Raw genomic sequence first — 20,943 nt, 5'->3', positions numbered from 1 at the left:
CAACTTGGTTGTGACTGGAAGATATGTTGAGTGAAGTAAACCAGAGAAGAAAGACAAACACAGGACAATCTCACTTTTATGTGGTATAGTGAATAGTGGTAGCTATATATATATATAGTAAATATATATTCATGATATATAGTAAATATTTTATAAATAAAAATATAAATGTATTATATAAAAATAAAATATTTATATATTTACTATATATTCACTATATATAGAGTGAATAGTGGTATATAGAGTGGTATAGTGAACTGAGTGAGAGAATGTAATTAATATAATGTAAAAGAGGGATGCCTATATTGCTTAGGGAAGAGGAGGGAAAAGAAGGAAAAAAATCAAGGCAGAAGGAATAAGATAAGAAAGGGAAGTAATGTGGTAATAGGAGTTGGGGCTACTGTTATATTAGTGATGTGGAAGATTGATAAAGCTCTAAGTCCAAAGCACAGACATAACACTGAGTTGAGATCTAAGCTGTACCTTTAGAGCTCACACAAACCAAATGTAGTAATGCACCTATCAAAATAGTAGGCAGGATGTGGGAGATTCAATGTAATGAGAGAGTCTGAAAATACTGGTGATTGGCGTTGACACCTGTGGTGGAATTGGTATTGACATATTATATGTCTGAAACTCACTATCATTAATTTTATGAGCAATTGTTCTTTAACAAAATATAAAAACAATTTAAAATCATTAGCTAATTTATTCCTATTACAATACTTTTTAATTTTAATAATTTTCAAAGAAAAATTAGACTCTAGAAAATATTATAAAGAAACATAAATGGTCCTAACAACTCTTCAACAGTTGATAACATTTATGCATATAAAGAAAGCATATTATTGGTTAAGAGTGACAGTAAAAGGTCTCAGAGATAGAATTATAGATAAGGTCTATGCTTGTGACTACCTAGGTCATCCTATGCCATTATTCAAATGCACACATACTTTATTTATTGCCAGATTATGTGGTAGAAATATTGTGCGTATTTAAGATACATGTATATATGTAAATATACATATACATGTATATAAATATGCACATGCATGTATATAAGTATACATATATGTGTATATAAATATACTATATGTATATAAATATACACATACATGCATATAAATGCACATATTTATAAAAAAATGTTACTTCATTCTCAAGACTATGCTAAACAGGATCTTAATGTTCAAAATATACGCCACCTTCCCGGCCCCAAAATATAAAGGTAAAATTTCTCCTAAATGCACTTTGAAAAAATTTACCCAGTAAGAACTGACCTATTTATGCTTATTTTGTTATGCTACCTTATAAATCTATAGCAAATATATAAATATTATTTTATTTTTATATAATACATTTATATTTGTATTTAGAAAATGTTTATTTTAAAACACTATTTAAAAATAAAAGTACTTATGGGTTCTGCCTTATTTTTCTTAATGACTTATTTTTCTTTTTGACTGTAAGTTCAATATTTAGGCGTCAGCAAGGGGATTTCTTCTGAGAACTGTTTATGGGCGATTGTCCTTTCACTGTAACTTTACCTTGTCCTCTTTGCATCATTGTTCTCATAATTAAAAAAAATTAAAATAAATATTAGACAAAAAAAATAAAGTACTCTCCTGCCTCATTTCAATGTTCCTCTCTTTATTTCTTTTTTCTTTTTTTATATTTTTTAAAGTACTCTCCTGCCTCACCTTCAATGTTCCTCTCTTTATTTCTAAAATGCAAATAAGACTAATTTCCAAGTACCTCAAACTATCTTTAGAGTAGCATGTAATTAATGAAAAATATTCATGCTTGTCAACACTTCTTCATAAACGTTCCTCATACTTGCAATGCAATTCAATAATCCTTTGGCAATATCATTTACAAAAACTAAATAACAGTGTTTGCTTTCTGTGTTATAATCCTTAAATTTCTGTTTTATATTAGTCCTTTATTTTGAATAATTTCTTCATAGTCTATAATTCCTATAATGTGTCTCTTAAATGAATTTTATTTTAAAATAAAACTACCCATATATAGTTTTTAAATGGGTGTACAAGCACAGTGTAGTGTGTTGAGGTGGGTAGTGAGAAGTGGGGAAAGAGGAAAGATGGAGGGAACAGAATTACTTGGGATACTACCTAAATGCAAATTTTGGCTCCTCAGTTCAGGGTGCAGCTAAAGAGTTTTATTTGTACCTTGAAGCTGTTTGGTCATGGCCTCTCCTTAAGTAGCAAGGTTATAAACTACAATAGTCTTGTTGATATAAATAAGATATGAATCAACATAAAGTTTTCATGAATTCTAGATAGATAACTATTTTATGACACAAATAAAATTACTCTCTGAGAATGCAATATCATGAGGCGATACTGGCAGACTATATATATATATATATTATTTTCCTTGCAGTCTGGCCAGGAGATCAAATTTGTGGGGAGAGGGGATGATAAAATCACTTTTTAATTTTTTTCTGTATTTTTTAAAAAATCCAGTATTTAATTTATTAATTTCATTTTTCTTTTTTTTTTTTTGGCTTTTTGGGCCACACCCAATGATGCTCAGGGGTTACTCCTGTCTATGCACTCAGAAATTGTTCCTGGCTTGTTCTTGAACCATATGGGATGCCAGGGGATGGAACCGTGGTCCATCCTAGGTTAGCTGCAATGCAAGGCAACCACCTTATCGCTTGTGCCACCACTCTGGCTCCTATATATTAATTTCTATCTCTGTAAACCAATGAAGCTGGTTATAGAAGAAAAATGGATCACTTGGGTTTATTTTCAATATATCTTTTTGGTCAAAAGAAGGGAGACATACAATACCTAAACAGGCAATAATTACCACATCATAATGTAAACAATGACCTTAACATGAAAATGATGTGATAAAACCCAATGTGGTCATTAGCTTGTACAGAGTAAGAAAGTTGCTAAGCTAAATAAGTCAGGGATTGTCTGGAAACATACTAGACATATTTGAGAAGAAAAGCTGGAATTTACAGTCCTGAAGTAAAAGAACAATTCAAACCAGGTCTCTTCTGCATAGGTGGTGCAATTCCATATTGAAACAAAGTCTAATACTGACATTAGCTGCTATTAGATTGTCAAGTCAGGACCTGGAAAGTATCTGTGACTTTATACTACTTGTAAATTAATGAGAGTCTCCTACAGTTTCTTAAAATACTGGCAGGGAATACAAGCCCTGGGTCAGAGACAAATGCCGTTTACTACTTGTAGCAATGACAGCATCCAGAGATACATCTTTTTTTTCACCTCAAATCCAATTCCTGCAGGAGGTTGGGAGGAGGACCAGGGTCATCTGCACAAACAGTAAATGTGTTGCAGACAATGAATCCCAAAATCAAGTAGCTGCTATTCTCATAAAGGGGCATCTGACAGCTGGCCCCTCTTCCTAGAGACAGAGATTCTTAAGTACTCTACAATGGAAACATCTTCTGGAGCAGAAAATGGCACTATATTTACTATCCTAGAATAAATATATATATTTGAGCAAACTTGTTATTAATGATCAAATATAGGACATGTAATAGATTAAAAGGACTTCTCCCAAAATTTGGGAGAAGGAATTAGGAGATATTAATAACAGCTATAACAGTGAGTACAAAATACTAGCATTTTACATGTTCCATTTCATTTAGTCTTGTATTCTCATGAGATAAGTTTAAATCAGAGAGGAGATTTTCATGTGTTATAGTACTACTTGCAATGAGATAGTTTCAAAGGCTCTACAAGTATCCTGTGTAATTCTGAGTACAAGGAAGAGATTAGGGATTGTCAGACGAGAACAGGAAGTAGGGGTATTCGAGAAATAGTAGAAGAGTTAAGGCACAAACTTAAAAAAAGATTCAAACTTTACATGTGGCAAAGTCTGATACCTCATGGTTCTTGGGTACAGCCCAAGAAGCCCTTGAGCACAAGTGGTCCACTCAGCATCCCTGGGAGTAGAGCTTGAGTACTGTTGGGTATGCCCAAAATCCAAACAACAACTATAAAAGAAAGGAATCTATCCCAGGGAGATAATCAGAGTGAAAAATTATATTATAAGATATTCATCTGAGAAATAGAGAACCAAAAAATATTAAAGGGTTTAAAATACTTGCCTTGCACATGCCTGGTTTAATCTCCTGCACCACATATGTCCCCTCAAAAACTTCTAGGAGTGACCCCTGTGCACAGAGCCAGGAGCGGGCCCTGAGCACCACCAAATCTGGCCCAAATACCGAAGTACTTCATATGCAAAGATTTGAAGGAAGTCCCTTAATTATATTTTATCAGATCATTTCAACAAGTCACTCTTTTCCTGATATAGACCAATAAAGATTGATTCCTTGACTTATATACAATAAAAAACATGTACAACCTTCAGAAGATAATATTGAGTTATTTTTGTTAATTTCTATTGATGCCCATAAACTCTGACTTGTACTTACAACATGGTCTAAGCACAGAAAATCTACAGGCTTTGAAATAAGGTGTTTCTAAAGAAACGTTTTCAGAAACAGTAGGATTCTTTTTCCTCTCCAAGCCCCCTACTTGGCTGGTTTATGAATCATCAGTTTGTACTTGAATTTAATAGACTCTCTCTAATAGAGTTGCTAAACTTAAAAAAATTGTTGTCTCCTGCAACTAAAATAAAATGTATTGTAAGGAATTATTTTCTGATGATTTCTTTCTAGAGAGTAATCAAATATATCATTTTATAACAATCATGAATTAGGAAAACTTTATGGAGGAAAAATGATTCAAAGACCCTTAACTTTATAACCAACAGTTGTGATGAATTCTTAAGTAAGGAGATGTACAATTTTATTGTAACACATGACCACCTCTTTCAGTTGTTAACTTTTAATATCTTTACAACCAGCTCATATTTTCTTTCTTTCTCTATTGACTTGCAGTATTTTACACCTAAAATGTCAAATTCTTACATTTATAAACTAATTCCACTTGCTGTGTCAACATTAGAAATTCTGCCTATAAATCAGAAAATACAGTGGCTGAGTTGCTTCGCCTATTATCTACCACTTATTTATATCAAAGCTTATAACTGGATTAGTGGGGAAACAGCTACATTATGCTTGCACTTAAGCTTTGCTAAACAGCAGGCTTCCTTTCTGCAAGAAAGAATAGCTCTGGAGATAATAGAAACACTGGGAACAGATTCAGTATTCACTATGACAACTTACACAAGATTTAAGTGGACAGGAACTGTTCCTTAAAACAAGAGAAACTTAGAAATATACACTTCAAAATGAGAACCTGATTTTATTCTATATATATTGGTTGCAGGCAATTGGGCAAACTGCAATATAGATTACATTGCATATTATTTCTGTGGAGATAAGATAGCTTTAGATATGAGGGTAAAGTTAATTACAGATCACTAGCAGATTTCTTTAGCACCGTATTAATATGACTTCCTCAAGTTATAAAAGTTAAATATTATTTTGTTTCTTTCCTAGACTTTCAGTTTCATAGAGAAAATAAGGAAAAAAATACACATGCCTTGGGAGGGCATACAAACACACATGCCAGTACATTTTAATAATGTATCATAAAGGTTTACTTATTTTTAGATTTTTATATTATTAAATTACTAAATTTTCATTTCATGAGAAAGGTTTTAATAAATCCTTTTCTTAATTACAATAAAATTTGCACTGTTCTCTTACCAATATATAAAGTGATTTCCTTTAAAGTATCAATTTTAAGTATTTTATATCCTCAAAAAGCATAACTAATAAAATAAGAATTTATTATAAACATAATGTTTGTATGATTAGTATTAAATATACCCTACATATAAATCAGAATAATCACAAACTAGGAGCAAAAGATATTTGATAAAGGAGAACTCAAACATAGAATGCAACCAGGACAGAGCAGTAGTAGAGCAAGTAGAGCATTAGCCTTGCTTGTGTCTGATTAAGGTTCAATCCCTGATACCAAATATAGTTCAGAGTACCACCAGTATGGAAATATAGAATTATCAATGAGAGAAGCATTTTAGGAAGATGTTATATAATGTACCAGAAATATATTAGCCTGTGATAAATTATTTTGGGATATTTATAGATGAGGGGAGACCTCAGTGAAATTTAACTCAATAAAAAATATACAGTCATCATGTACTTACAGATGCTACATTCACAAAATCATCATCTGAGAGTGTTTCCAACATTTCAGAGACAGATGTACGAATCAGCTTAAGGGTCAATCCACTAACACTCCCACTCCTATAGAAAATGAATCCATGGATATTAATTGTCACATATTTATTCAACATCAGTCCTAAAAAGACAACTTATACATTGACTCTAGATCGTAAGTACAATATTCAAATAATACCTTGGCAATCAAGTGCGTCAGTAGTAGAAAATATTGTACTTTAAATGAATAAGAAATAAAATACAAGAAGCCATGTCTGTTTTTCCTTCTGGCATCAAATGTCTATTTTTTCTAACTAAAATTATAACTATTATGTTAAGCACACATTTAAGAAAATATTAATATACATTCCATAAATTTTTATCTAGGAAAATAATATATGCCAAATACCAGGATTATTAGCCAAATTGACTGTAAGGGATATAGAATTTAATAGAAATCATTTCTGCCCCAGTGAGCTGATTTACTTGAATATACTAATATTTGGGAAGTAACATAGTAATTGTAATGGTAAAATAAATGTCTGGTTTTAATTCTCTGTGATTTAGATTTGCTTTTGTTTTGTCTTCAATTAGTCACAAATCTAATTTTTATTCCCAATGATCCTTGATAGCCTCATCATAGGACTCAGAGCTAAACAACGATTCCCACTTACACATTTCTCACTCAAACTCCCCATCTTATCCTTCTATTTGTTGATCAACTCTAGATTTCAATTTTTGAAAGATAACACTTTTTCTTTTGCTCTGACATTCTAAATGTCAAGAAAACTACTCTTCATTACTCTTTTTCAAATTTGTATTTGGACAATCTCCCCGTTTCCTCATTCTGCTTATGTAGTCAAGTGTACAGCCATCTTTTTTATTTCTCTTCACTCAAGCTCAGGTCCTCAAAAATCTAGACTCACAGCCACTTGCACCATATCTTAGCATTAGCATTTCAATGGGCTGATAAGGTGAAAATTTTGAATAACATACCTTAATCTTATACTGTTAATAGAATAGAGTTATTTATGAAGCATTCAAAAAGTTCAAAATTCATTCCTTTAAAAATTACATATTGTATCCTGTTTTAGCTTTTTAAAATTTTTCTTTCTTGCTATCAGTTCTCAAATGTTACCTAGCTTTGGTCCATTCTTCTGCCTGATTTCTATAGCTTATTTTCCCTTTCCATGCTTGCCTCGCTAAAACTTAGCAATATATTCTTTTATAATTGTATCCCCTTATTTAAGTCTTTTCTGAAATTTCCACAATTTTCATAGTTATGTGCTATACTGCATACATATTACATTCAACTTTACATACCTGTGAATATCATTTAGTTTCATATAATATATGTAAAATCATTGAGTTTGATTGCTAATCACTTAATGATTGTTGTATGTAAACTATAATAGAGTATATATAGGAAAATGAATATGTTAGTGTTAAAATAATGCTTCAACAGAAATAATCTAAAAAACTCTTCATTTTCACATATATTTTCAATCTTGGGAAACATGTGTGTTCCAATTTTTTTCTGTTTACTTTTTTTTTTGAAGTTTGGGTCACACCCAATGATATTCAGGGGCCACTCCTGCATCTACACTCAAGAATCACTCCTGGCAATCTTCGGGGACCACGTGGAATGGTGGGGATCTAGCCTGGGTAAGCTGCATTCAAAGCAAGGACACCCTATCCACTGTGCTATTGCTGCAATCAACATTTTTTGGGGGGCCAAATGTTTTCTTAAAGAAATTATTTCTGAAAATTGTCATATATCAAGTTATACTATAAAATGTTACATTACTATTTAAACTTATATATAAGAACATTGATTAACATATGCTAAAAATAACTTAATAACTTACATAGAACAAGATATGGCTTAGATGCTTTTAAATAAATTAAATAAAAATTTAGAATAAAGTTCTAGGGATGAATAAGAAGTATGTAATATAGGGAGCTTACATTATATTTAGGTGACCAGGTTCAGTCCTCAGAATACTATATGATCCCCAAGCCATATCAGGAATGACTCACAAGTACAGAGCAGGAGTAAGCCCTGAGCACTACAAAATGAGGCCCCCAAACCAAAAAATAAAATAAAGCTCTTTACTTGTTGAATTATCTTCTTCATCTCCAAATGGAGATAAAATTATTTACTTCGTGTTAGAAGTTAAAAATTATTTACCTCATATTAAAATTAAGATATTTTCAAATGTTGGTACTAGCCTCTAATATATTTGTTTATAATTATATTTTGTAAAAATACAAGTAAACACCACAATTTCTGTTTCCTTCACTATAACAAAGAATATATGATATACCTTTTTCTTTCAGGAAAGTAACCTGAGAATTTCATAGCTCAAGTTTTTTGATTCATTTGTATTTACTTTTTAAAACTAAGTCTCTATGTTCTAGCAGTGCTCAGAACTTACCTGACTCTTAGCTCAAAGCTCTCAGTCCAACCTGCTGTACAATTTCTCTAGCCTCAACAGCAGATATTCATTTTTATGTTCATAATTTGATAGCATTATTAGAAAATTGTACTCAATACACATATAAATCTAAAGCAATATAATGAAATTATTTCCTTATATCAATATTTCTTTTGATAAAATCCCAGTTTTGCTATTGGTTTCACTATAACAAACCCTAAAATATATGAGTAATTACTTGCCACTTTTTGGTGGCAATTGACTAGGAACTATTAAGTTTTTGCATTTATATATACTTTACTGTTGTTTAAAATATAAACTGGGGTTGTAAACATAATATAGAAATTACAAGGCTTGCCTTGCATATAGACAACATCAGTGTGATACCAAGCACTGCCAGGTATCTCTGTGCCTAAGTACAGAGCCTGAAGTAGCACTGAAACCTGGAGCACTGTCAATCCTCATTCCCTTCAAAACTCCCCTCCCCAAATAACATAAAAAGCAAAATAATAAAGTAAACAAATACATTTTATTTTTTACAAAATTTCTCACTTCAGATTCATATATAACTTTTAACTCTACAGTTTTCTGATTTTCAGTGAGATAATTTTTTGTTTTATATTGTAATGTTGCATATATTTTGAAACTGAAAGACATTAATTATAATTGTTCTTTTTAATCAACAATCAAATATTTCACATAGTTTAATCTATACCTCACTCTATTATCAGCAACATTTATATAATAAGGTTTAACTACTCACACGTCAACCAGAATAAGCATGTCTTTAGGAGATGCAGCTCCTTGAATATACCTAAAACAAACAAACGATTTTTTTCAGTCCATGATAAGAAAATACTGATATATGATAAACTGTCATTGTCCTAAGAAAGAAAAGTTTTAAGAAGACCTAATTCAATTCTATCTCAGTAAACAATACTATTTTATTCCTGTTTCTATGATGTACAGTTTAAAAAAGCTGTATTTCACATAATAGTAAGATGTCAGAGATAGGATATTTAAATTGTACTTTTAAAGTCAGATATTTATACCAAATGCAAAGCATATGTTTCAATTGTACAAGCAAATAAGAAATGAACATTTAGAAAAATAATGTCCCCAAAACAATCATTCCTTACTCAAATTGGTTTATCACATATTATAAGGTCTAAACTGAAAAATAAAAATGATGAAAAATTTTTGTCATGCCTTAAAATATAAAAGATGAACAAAAATGTAGAGAGGATTTAGGAATGTGAAAAATCAAGATCAAAGAAAGAAATCTAAATGGCAACAAATCTGGTGCTGAAGCAGTATTACAATGGGTAGGATATTTGCCTGTGCAATACTGATATGGGTTCTATCCCATATAACTGAGTATATCAGGAGTAATACAGGAGTGTTGGGCCAGAAAGCCTGCCAAGTGTGGCCCAAAAACTACTTAAAAAGGTGTAACAGAAATTTAAAATAATACATAACTTATTAATAGGAATTTCAAGTGGTGGTGCTCCAACTTTCTAATGCCTAAGAATCATCTAGAAGTGAATTCAAAATGTTCATTCTTAAATTTAACTCTAATCCTACATCTTCTGAATACAAATTCTGAAGCAGAAACAACACCATGGCAATTTTATTTAGACTGCCCAGCTATTGTAAAATGGTAGATAATAACATAACTCAAAATACCTGCATACACAATAAATTAAATAAAAAGGCCTTATACACTGCCATAGGAATAGGTGCACTTGAATACAACTTTCCACCACAACTCTAAACCTAACATTAGAAGTGTGATCAGAATATTCCAAGTCAAAGTAAACCAAATTTATGTTTATTATCTATAATAAGTTATTAGACTCAAAGCAATGAACTAATAATATCTATTATACATAGTTGGAATTTATATAAATTTCAAGTGGAACATTTAAGTGATAATTTCAAAAACTAATCATTGGACACCTAAAATATAGGACAGGGATTATAGTATATGTATTGCATGCAAAAGGCCTTGCTTGATCCCTTGTCACCATGTGGCTCCCAAGCATTGGCTCCTAAGCACAGCTGGATGTGTATCTAATAAAAGCCAAAATTAGTAGTGAGAGCCCTAGAGTCTATTGAGCACTGCTGAGAACCCATCCCATAAAAAAACTTCTAGCATCTTTTCTTGCAATGAACTATTATAGAATCTTAGTCTGTCTTAACTCTAAGAAAAAATCATTTATATGTCCAATAAAAATAAATTTCTTTATTTGTTTTGTTTTAGGGCTACACCTGGTGACGCTCAGGGTTTACTCGTGGCTATGCACTCAGAAATAGCTCCTGGCTTGGGGGACCATATGGGATGCCATGTGGGGATCATATGGGAATCATGCTAAGATCCATTCTAATTTAGCACATGCAAGGTAAACGTCCTACCACTTGTGCCACCACTCTGGCCCCAGTAATACATTTCTTAAAAAATGTACCTGCTTATATTTTATTTATATACATTTCTTTATGAAGGTGTACTGAAAGTTTTTGACATGAAAATATGTTATAAGCTATACATATTGAATACAATGTGTATTTTTAAAAAGATATATTTATACATCAAACACTTAAAATGAACACTCAAAATACAAGAACTAGAAACCAGAACAATAGAAAAATGGGTAGGTATTTGATTTGCACGTGAGTGGTCTGGGTTCAATTCCTGGCATCCCAAATGGTCCCCCAAGCATGCCAGGAGTAATTTCTGAGTGCAGTACCAGGAGGAATCCCCAAGTGCCACTGGGTGTGGCCCCAATACAAATTTAAAAAAATTAAGAACTAAAAGTTTCCTATTGACTATAACTACGAGTTAACAGTAGTTTTATATTTTATCTTTGTGAAGTAAGGTGTTTTAGTAGGTAGACACAAATAAAGATTTTTGGCAAAAAATGAACCTTAACTATATTACTGTGAATAAGGGAAAATCTTACGTAGGCTAATTCTCATTAGTTGAATACCAGAGGTAAACTCTCTTATGCTATGCCGTGACATAAGGCACCTCCATTTTAGGGGAACCAAGCCCTCCAGATGTATCTATTATGATTTTCCTGGAGCAGCAAGCTGATTTTCCCCAAGAAATATTTTAGCCAGCAGGCCTGTTGGTGGACATTAATTATACCCCCCACGTGGATTACTGATAATATTTCTGAAATTCATGACATGATTGTGACATTACAATTTCTTATTATTTGGCACATTCTCTCCCTTGTAAAAAATTACAGGCCGAAATAGGGCCTCTATCAAATTCTTTTTCAAAGAGAAATTTCCACACCAAATAAGACAGGCTTTGGTCTTTCTGTCAGCCTATTTACTTTTAAACACCAAGTCAAAACATAGCATCTTCAAGACAATGTCTTCTTTCCTTGTCTTTGAACACCATAGCAGGATGACTTTGCCTCAGGTACTTTCCCTGTCACTTTGAATACCTGCTAACAAATAGGTTTGGCCAGTGTAGAATTAGGCTTTTGAATTTACTAGGTATAATTCTGTAGCCCTTTCATATAAGTTTTATCTCTTTCTATAACCAGACCATAGGAAGTTGGTCTTAGCCTGTAGCTAAAATACTATTCCCTTAGGTTAAGGATATTTGTTATTAGGAAGGAAACCAGGATATTTGCTCTCCCTTAATTTACATCAGTAATGACACCTAAGACCAGGAACTACTTTGATATGTAAGAAATTAGCCTTCCTTTTATCCTCTAACTCCTAACTGAACTCTATTCTATTCTGAGATTACAAACCACCTAAAGCCATAGGTATTTCAAACAATGTGCTTTGATAGTTTCTGTACTTTGAAAAGAAAAAAATGTGGACATTCCTTTCATGGTATGACTGTCCCTTTACCCTTTATATACTCACAGTCTGGAGATTAAAGTGGTCTCACATCTATTGAGGATGTGGGTCCTCATACAATTTATTTTGTGTGCTTTTATTATTACATATTTCACCACCCATGCAACCCACTCTCCCTGAAGTGGATTCATTGAATTCCCACTGATGGCTGTAGGACAGAAGCCGCCTCCAGCACTCCTAGTGTATTTAGAAACTCTGTAAGAGACCTACTCTAAACACACTAAAAGGCAGTCTCTTAGAAGAAATTCTCAACAGATAAAAGAGATTTGGAGATGATATTGAGCATTAAATTAAAGTAGTCCATTTGATGCCTTCCTCACACCTATATTCATTGCAGTGTTATTCACAATAGCCTGACCCTGGAAACAACCACGATGTCATTCAACAGATGAATGGCTAAAGAAACTGTGGTACATATACACAATGAAATATTATGCAGCCATCAGGATAGATAAGGTCTTGAAATTTTCCTATATATGGATGAACATGGAGTCTATTATGCTGAGTGAAATAAGTCAGAGGGAGAGGGATAGACTCAGAATAGTCTCACTCATCTATGGGTTTAATAAAAATAAAAGACATTATTGTAATAATACCCAGAGGCAATAGAGATGAGGGCTGGGAGGACATCCTCACGATATAAAGCTCACCACAAAGAGTGGTTAGTGCAGTTAGAGAAATAATTACACTACCAACAATCATGACAATCTTCATGAGTGAGAGAAGTAGAATGCCTGTCTTGAATATGGGCAGGGCATTGATGTTGGGAATGTTGCACTCTTGAAGGAGGATGTTCATTATATGACTGCAACCCAATTACAATCATGTCTGTAATCAAGGTGCTTAAATAAAGATATTATTTAAAAATTAAGTAGCCCATTTAAAATACACTTGATAAATCAACTGAGTGATATCCATTACTGTTCCCAGTTGAACACATCTCCATTAATATTTACCTGGGATTATGTATTAAAAGAAAAAAATATCATAATTCCTTAAATTATCAGAAAACATTCATACTAATTTTTTAGCAAGAAATGCCAACTATTTTGTTTACCTTTACAACACTATTAGTACTTACCATGGTCTTCTGCGAACATCATATAGATCAATCTTGTTTGGAGTTCTACTGTTATCAACCCAAGGAGAAGCTAAAAAATATGGAGAAAATAAAATGATTAGGTATTATCTGAAAAATGTACTATTTTGATAATCCAGAAAATAGCACTGATACATGCTATTTTTATAGAAATGTTAGCATGAAAATATAATTCTAATGCTCTGAATCTTTTTTAAAAGTGGAAAATTGGACTTGAAAGATAGCTCGATGGATTGAGAGCATAATTTTTCTGCAGGGGCCTTGGTTGCATCACCAATATCACACATACCTGCAGCACCCAAGTAAAAAGATGGCAGCAGTTTCCAAACCACCACAACTGCCACCAACACAGAAATATACACATACACACATACAAACATGTTTACCCAAGTATTTTTCCTTTTGAAATTGAGAAATACCGTGAAAACAGGAAATATCTGATAAGTTTTTTCATATCCAAGATATCAGTGATCAGGAATCACTATTGGTGGGATTCAGGGGACCAAATGGGGTGCTAGGGATAAAATCTGGGTCTGTTGCATGAAAGGCAATTAGCCTACCCCTAAGTAATTTTCTTTACTTTCTTTTTCTTTTTCAGTTTTTGGACTACACTAGTAATGATCATGATAGCTGAGATGTGGTGGTGCTGGTGGGACCATATCAGATGCCAAGGATCTAACCCAAGTCACCCATATATAAGGCAAGCACTTTGGCCACTTTATGATCTCTCTAGTTCCTATTAAAGTTTTCATTGATTGATTGATTTTCTGAGAATTACAATACTGTTAAAGCTTTTTTTTTTCCTGGGCTAGAGAGATAGCACAGCAGTACGGTGTTTGCTTTACATGTGGCCCACCCAGGACAGATCCGGGTTTGATTTCTGGTGTCCCATATGGTTCCCTGAACCTGCCAGGGGCAATTTTTTAGCGCAGAGCCAGAAGTAACCCCTGAGTACCAGCAGGTGTGCCCCCTAAATAAATAAATAAATGGTTTTTCAAGTATGTAAATCCAAGATTACAGCCATCAGTGTAACCACCACTCTTCCTAAAGGATCCAAGTGGCCCCTAATCCTACCCCTTCAACCCCCCTCACCAACTCAATTGTATGGATAAGTTTTCCTAATGTATTGTCTTTGGCCCTTTGTTGTTATCTTGCTATTGATCTGTAAGTCTACATTCGGTACTGATCTCTTTTTGAAGCACTTTTGCTTGTTTTTTTGGTTTTTTGGGTGGGGGGAGAACTGGAAGCACTCAGAAAAAAATTAGTTGGAGAGAAAGCATACATAACCTGTCAGACCACGTGGTTCACCTCCTAGTGGGCCTGTCCCTGCCTGGTAGTGGCAGAGCAGCTGCCAGAGCTATGCCGGTCAGGCCTGGTCCATTTTCAGAGATCATTAAATTTTTTTTTAAAAAATTCTCATTTTATACAAAAGAATATATTGATTATTTAATATTTTTACTTTGATTTATTTTTTATTGAGAAAACAATTTTAATGCCTTTATTAAGTTCAATTTCTTTTATTATTAATTTTACTGTAATTTTAATATTGTTTATATTGTGTTAGTATTTATGTTATAGTTCTGGTTTATTTATTTGGTCAAAGGTTTTGAACACATGAAGCTTCCCTGTACTCCTTCCAACATCAGTTTTATAGTCTTTAGAGCTCAATTCTTTTTTTGTTTTGTTCTGTTTTGTTTGGTTTTTTCGGGCCACATCCGTTTGATGGTCAGGGGTTACTCCTGGCTAAGCACTCAGGAATTGCCCCTGGCTTGGGGGGGACCATATGGGACGCCGGGAGATCGAACCATGGTCCTTCCTTGGCTAGTGCTTGCAAGGCAGACACCTTACCTCTAGCGCCACCACGGCGGCCCCTAGACCTCAATTCTTATAGTGATTGTAATTTCCTAAAATATGTTTTTTTGGGGGGGCACACTTTCAGAGTTTTACTCAAGGGACAGAACTGTGTTTCCTGCATAATGAAAAGCATGCTCCCTAGACCTTTGGACTATCTCACCAGTTCACCTGGGTTTTTGTTCTTTTTTCACCCTTTCCAGTTTCAGGATCAAACCAAAGTTCTCAAAAATGCAAGTAAGTGTTCTAATATCCAGTTACATCTCTGGGTTTCTTGATACCACGCATAGAGTGATTAGTTATCACTATCAATACAGCAGAGATTAACATAAGTTGAAAGAGGTCAACCAACATATTTGATTAATAGCTAAGAAAACAAATTTTGAAGTCATATGTAAAGTAGATTTATGAATATTTTGCAAATCACATTCATTAGGATTTTCTCTTACTATAATCAGGAATTGAAATTAATGAATTTACTGCAGTATGTTTTACTAGGCTCCATAAAATTTATCCCATTAAAGAAAGAAATAAGAGCTAAAATTTACAAGTAAGAACTAGATCATTAAATTTTATATAGTATAAAATCTTAGAGATTTACATGTAAAATAATAATCTCCTCTTATAAATCTCCTGAGATATTACTACTAGAATATTCCCTTAGTTAAACCAAATTAAGCTATTTATATTTTGGTATGAAAACTTTAATCTGTGATATTTAATTAATTTATTGTAAAATCCCATTGTGTCATTTAAATGGCACATTATTTATATAGCTCATAATTATGCAAGGTCAAAAGTAAAAAGGTATATTAACCAGATATTGCAAGTTCAAAGAATGATTAGTTTCATAATGATAAATAATGTAAGTATATGTTTTACAAGGAAAAAGATTCAAAAATTCCTGCAGAGTTAATTGTTGCTCAATTTAGATGTGCTTTTTCATTTGAATAATATTTGGAGAGGAACAGTAAAAGGGAATAAAAACAACCACCCACAGCATGAGTATCTCACTTCTAAAAGCCATTATGAAAAGTGTAATAATTTTTTATGCTAAAAGATCGCCCATAAGTGAACAGTGGGTATATATGACTAAGTTTACTGGACTCCAACTTTGTTTCTCATAATATTAAGATGTGTTATGTTATTTATAAAGCCACCAATCTAAAAAATAACCTACACAGTAATTAAAAAAATCTTGAGAAAGAATATTCTTGAGAAAGTGCACATTTTAGAGACATTTCTAATTAATGTGGTCTAAAAGTAACAAGAGTATCAGTCATTTTAATTGCTAAGAAATAGTAGGGGCCTGTGTGACATAATAATGGGTAAGAAGTTTGCCTTGTATGCTGCCCTCCTGAGTTCAACTCCTGCAAGCCCATATGACCTCATGAGCTTGCCATGAATGAGTCCTGAATGCAGAGCCAAGAATAACTCCAGAGGGGGCCAGAGAGATAGCATAGTGATAGGATATTTGCCTTGCACAAGGCCAACTCAGGGGATGGCGGTTCAATTCCCAGCATCCCATATGGTTTCCATGCCAGCCAGTGGTGAATTCTGAGCACAGAGCCAGGAGTAACCCCTGAGCGCCACCGAGTGTGACCCCAAAACCAAAACCAAAAAACAAACAAACAAACAAACAAACAAAAAACCTCCTGAGTTCTAAAAGATAAGGCACCAAAACAAGCAAAACGAAACAAAACAAAAACAAAAAGTAAAGGACAAACTACAACAAAGGAATTTATTTTCTTGGTAGAAATACCAACAATGACAAGTAAGTGTATTCACAATTACTGAATTAAAATGCATTATTCTAAGTTTAAAAGACTTTGCATTTTTAGTTTCATCAAAAGAACAAGCTAAAGTTTACATATTCAAAATTGCCCTTTAGAATCAACCTGGGTCATACTATTTGGATCTAATTGGTATTTTATGAATCATGATTTTTACCTTGTTTCTGTCAGCATCATAGTTCTGAATTTCAAACCAAAGCAATGTATTTGTACTGTTTTTTTTTGTTTGTTTTTGCTTTTTGAGCCACACCCAGTGTGGGGTTACTCCTGGCTATGCACTCAGAAATTGCTCCTGGCTTGGGGACCATATATGACGCTGGGGGATAGAACCTCAGTCTTTCATAGGTCAGCCGTGTGCAAGGCAAACGACCTTCCACTTGCACCACTGCTCCACCCCTGCATTTATACAGTTTTTAAAGGTCAGAATTAAATCAATGACTATGGATAGCTTACAAAATTTCTTTGAATCTCAGAGTTGCTTCTCAACTATGACCATTCTCAAATAAATTCTCATATCCCTACTATAAACCCCTGCCTTACAAAGCTAGATTCAAGATGAATCTCATTAGCAAATAATAATATAACACCAAATTTCCTGTTCTCACTAATATATTTAAATAAACTACAATATTTAAGAGAGGAGAAAGGACTGAATTTTGAGATTGTAAATATATGAAAGATGAACTTTAGAACAATTTCTTGACTAAAATTTAAAGTTGGTATTGCTTATATAAGAAATTGATTGGGAATCAATTCAATATATTGTCAGTATTTCCCTGAGCTATCATCTAATCTGTAGAAATTTTATAATTTTTGTAAATTCTAAAATAATGTTGAGACTATAAATCTGTATCCGATACAATAAGCTAATAGAACTATTAAAATTAAGCCCACTTCTTATTTTACATAGGAACTGAATCGCTGTGAGATAAACAATTACAAAGTTGAAAGTGATTGAATTTCAGTCAATGCCCAACACCCATCCTTTCACCATTCTACATTTCCTACCACCAATGTCCCCAGTGTCCCATTTGCCCTCCCCCTGCTTATTCCCCTATCCTCTCATTTGCCCTCTCCCTGCCTACCATTTTTTAGCAGTTTTCTTCTCTCTTTCTGTTTCTCTCTCACTCATCTTTTTTTCCTTTTAGACACAGTGCTTTGGAACATTGGTACAGAAGAGAACTATGCATATTAGTTTACCATCTTTCACATCTAGTTCTTGTCCAGAATGATCATTTTTAACTATAATTGTCATAGTGGTCCCTTCTCTTCCATAACTGATCTTTCCACTCTTTGTAGAAAGCTTCCTACTTGGACCTCCTGATTGTTGAGTCTATTTTCTTTATATGCCCACTTCATAAAAAAAGTTAGGAATGTTTGAAAGCATTAAAGGTCATCATACCGAACATTACCAAGAACAGTCAGAATAGTTAACTAAAAATATATTTTATGTAAGACTAGGTCTTAAAATTGATGGATCAAGGCCAATACTTTTTGTGAATTTTCCACTTTTTCTAAATTGAATTTTTATGCTATCATCTTAAAGATGTCATGATGTATTAGATATCTGGGCTGTGATTTCAATAGGGTAGAGAAGAATAAAACTTTTTCTATTATTGGTAAACAAGTTAGGAAAAGTCTATATCCATGAAGACTAGCATATGACCTAAAAATTATGAACTTTGGCATGAATCTACTAATTTGTTGGGACTTAAGGTCCTCTCTTATGAGGACTTGAATGTGTCTTAGCATAAAGAAAAGTATACACATTTCCTGAGAAATGTGTGACAGGACTTCACCATTATCTTCTTCCTCTTAGTAATTATACTTCATTTAAAATTTAGTTAATTGCACAACAGAATATTTGTATTTCAACTATATATACATATATGTATGTGTATATATATATATATATATATATATATATATATATATATATATATATATATATAGCCATGTCCGGCCATGTGATAAAACCCATCTCAGTAAATACTATGTAAGTATAAGTGATACTTATGTAACTTTGTGTTATGGTATTTGCCTTCCCTGTTATTTTCTCCCCTATTTTTCTCATCTCTGAATGTGACCATACTAATTCAACGTGATTCACACAGATGAAGAAATCAGCCCAAGGAATGGCAACAAATATAACTTAATTAATAGATATATCATTAATAAGAATTACCTTAGCCAACTGAGTTAACTTTTAGGTAGGATATTTACTTAAGGAAAATTCTTTCTGAGGCTAGCCATTATTCAAGTAGCTCAACCAATAAACTGTCACAGTTCAAAACTCCATCTAGTTAGATAAATTTAGGAAATGATTAAAACTTGATGAATATATATAGAGAGAGATTATGAAGACACTGTTTATATATATATATATACTTTTTGAAATTAGTTTCACTATTTTCTTATGTTGCTGTATCTACTACGGATATTCTTTTGGCAACTGAATATAATGAATAAAATGAAGTGAAGAACAATACTTTGGAGGAAAGTCCTGTTTTACTTTGTTTTGCTTTTGTTGTTTTGGGGCCACAACCAACAAAGTTCAGTGCTTACTCCCAGCTCTGTGCTCAAGTATCATTCATGATGGTCCTGGGAAAACAAATCAGGTGGTGGGGATTAAACCCAGATTGCCGAAGGAAAGGCAAGCACTCTTTCCTCTTTACTATTGCTCTTACGGCTGGGGGAAGTCTTTGCTTGGAAGGTGGTGCTTACATTCCCTTTTAAATTATGGATAGGATGCATATAAATAGAGATAGGTATCTAGAACCAAAGCATATACAGATATGAAGAAGAGAGGCACTTTTCATAATATAACAAAATATTAATGGAAAAAAAGCAATATAGGGTATATAAAGATGTTTGCACTGAAGCAAGATATAAACAAGGATGTGCTGAGTTAGAGTCTTTGGGGCCTGAAAGTCCTATAAATTGAATGAGTAATACCAGCTTCCAGAATTTTACTGCACAATGGTCATTTAAGCCCATAACATAGGCCCTGTTTCAGAGAAAGAAAAAAAAGTTGTACTTGTCAAGAGACTCTGAAAAAGTTAACAATTTAAAGCATCACACAGACTTTTCATTTTTAATTTCAGAGTATGCTCAAGAAAATTTCTAAATTTTCATTGTCAATTGTTTCTCCATATCCTCCTTTTCAAGAATAAAGCCCATCTCAAAATATTCATTAATATTTATTTATAAAATATATTCAGAATTATTGAATTTAACATCACTTAGATGCTCTCAGAATTAATATACCTGATAGATAATAAGTCTCATCAATCTTATTTTCCTTGACATTTCATTTTGCTTTCTAAAGACCTATTTTATCAAATCAATAGGCAGTAATTGAAAATATCATCTTTTGATATGCATATCAAATACAGTCTGAAATCTTTATGAAATATTTTAATTGACTCAAAAACATTCTATTCTCTTTTTTAACTGATTGCTCACAAAAGTCCATTCTGGCCTCTGGGTCCCTATTTCAAAATGAGTTATCAGGATTCCTGATAACCACTAGTTAGAGGCAGACATTCAAGATAACTGACTCACATTTTATTGCAATCACCTGTAGGCCCTATCTATTCTGGCTGTTTCTGATATTTTGATTTAAAGTAAATGTAGATTGGTTAGATCAACTCTATATGAAAATCATGACAGACATCTTTTTACAGTACAGGAGAAAGTATAGAATAGTCTTAAGCA

The 20,943-nt window shown here is 32.9% G+C and overlaps 1 protein-coding gene across 1 annotated transcript in view; it reads right to left on the bottom strand.

Moving 5' to 3' along the window:
- CACNA2D1 (calcium voltage-gated channel auxiliary subunit alpha2delta 1) overlaps positions 1 to 20,943 on the bottom strand; it is a 394,888-nt gene that overhangs the window by 93,613 nt on the left and 280,332 nt on the right. The window contains exons 8-10 of the mRNA XM_049776752.1: positions 13,565 to 13,634; positions 9,365 to 9,415; positions 6,151 to 6,250 (exon numbers count right to left, since the gene is read on the bottom strand). Of these exons, the coding sequence (XP_049632709.1) occupies positions 6,151 to 6,250; positions 9,365 to 9,415; positions 13,565 to 13,634 (221 nt within the window). The remainder of the gene's footprint in view (positions 1 to 6,150; positions 6,251 to 9,364; positions 9,416 to 13,564; positions 13,635 to 20,943) is intronic.

This window comes from Suncus etruscus, chromosome 1 (genome assembly GCF_024139225.1).
Source record: "Suncus etruscus isolate mSunEtr1 chromosome 1, mSunEtr1.pri.cur, whole genome shotgun sequence".
Taxonomy (NCBI): Eukaryota; Metazoa; Chordata; class Mammalia; order Eulipotyphla; family Soricidae; genus Suncus; species Suncus etruscus.
Note: the sequence above shows the minus strand (reverse complement) of the source record. Positions and strands in the feature narration are given on the sequence as shown.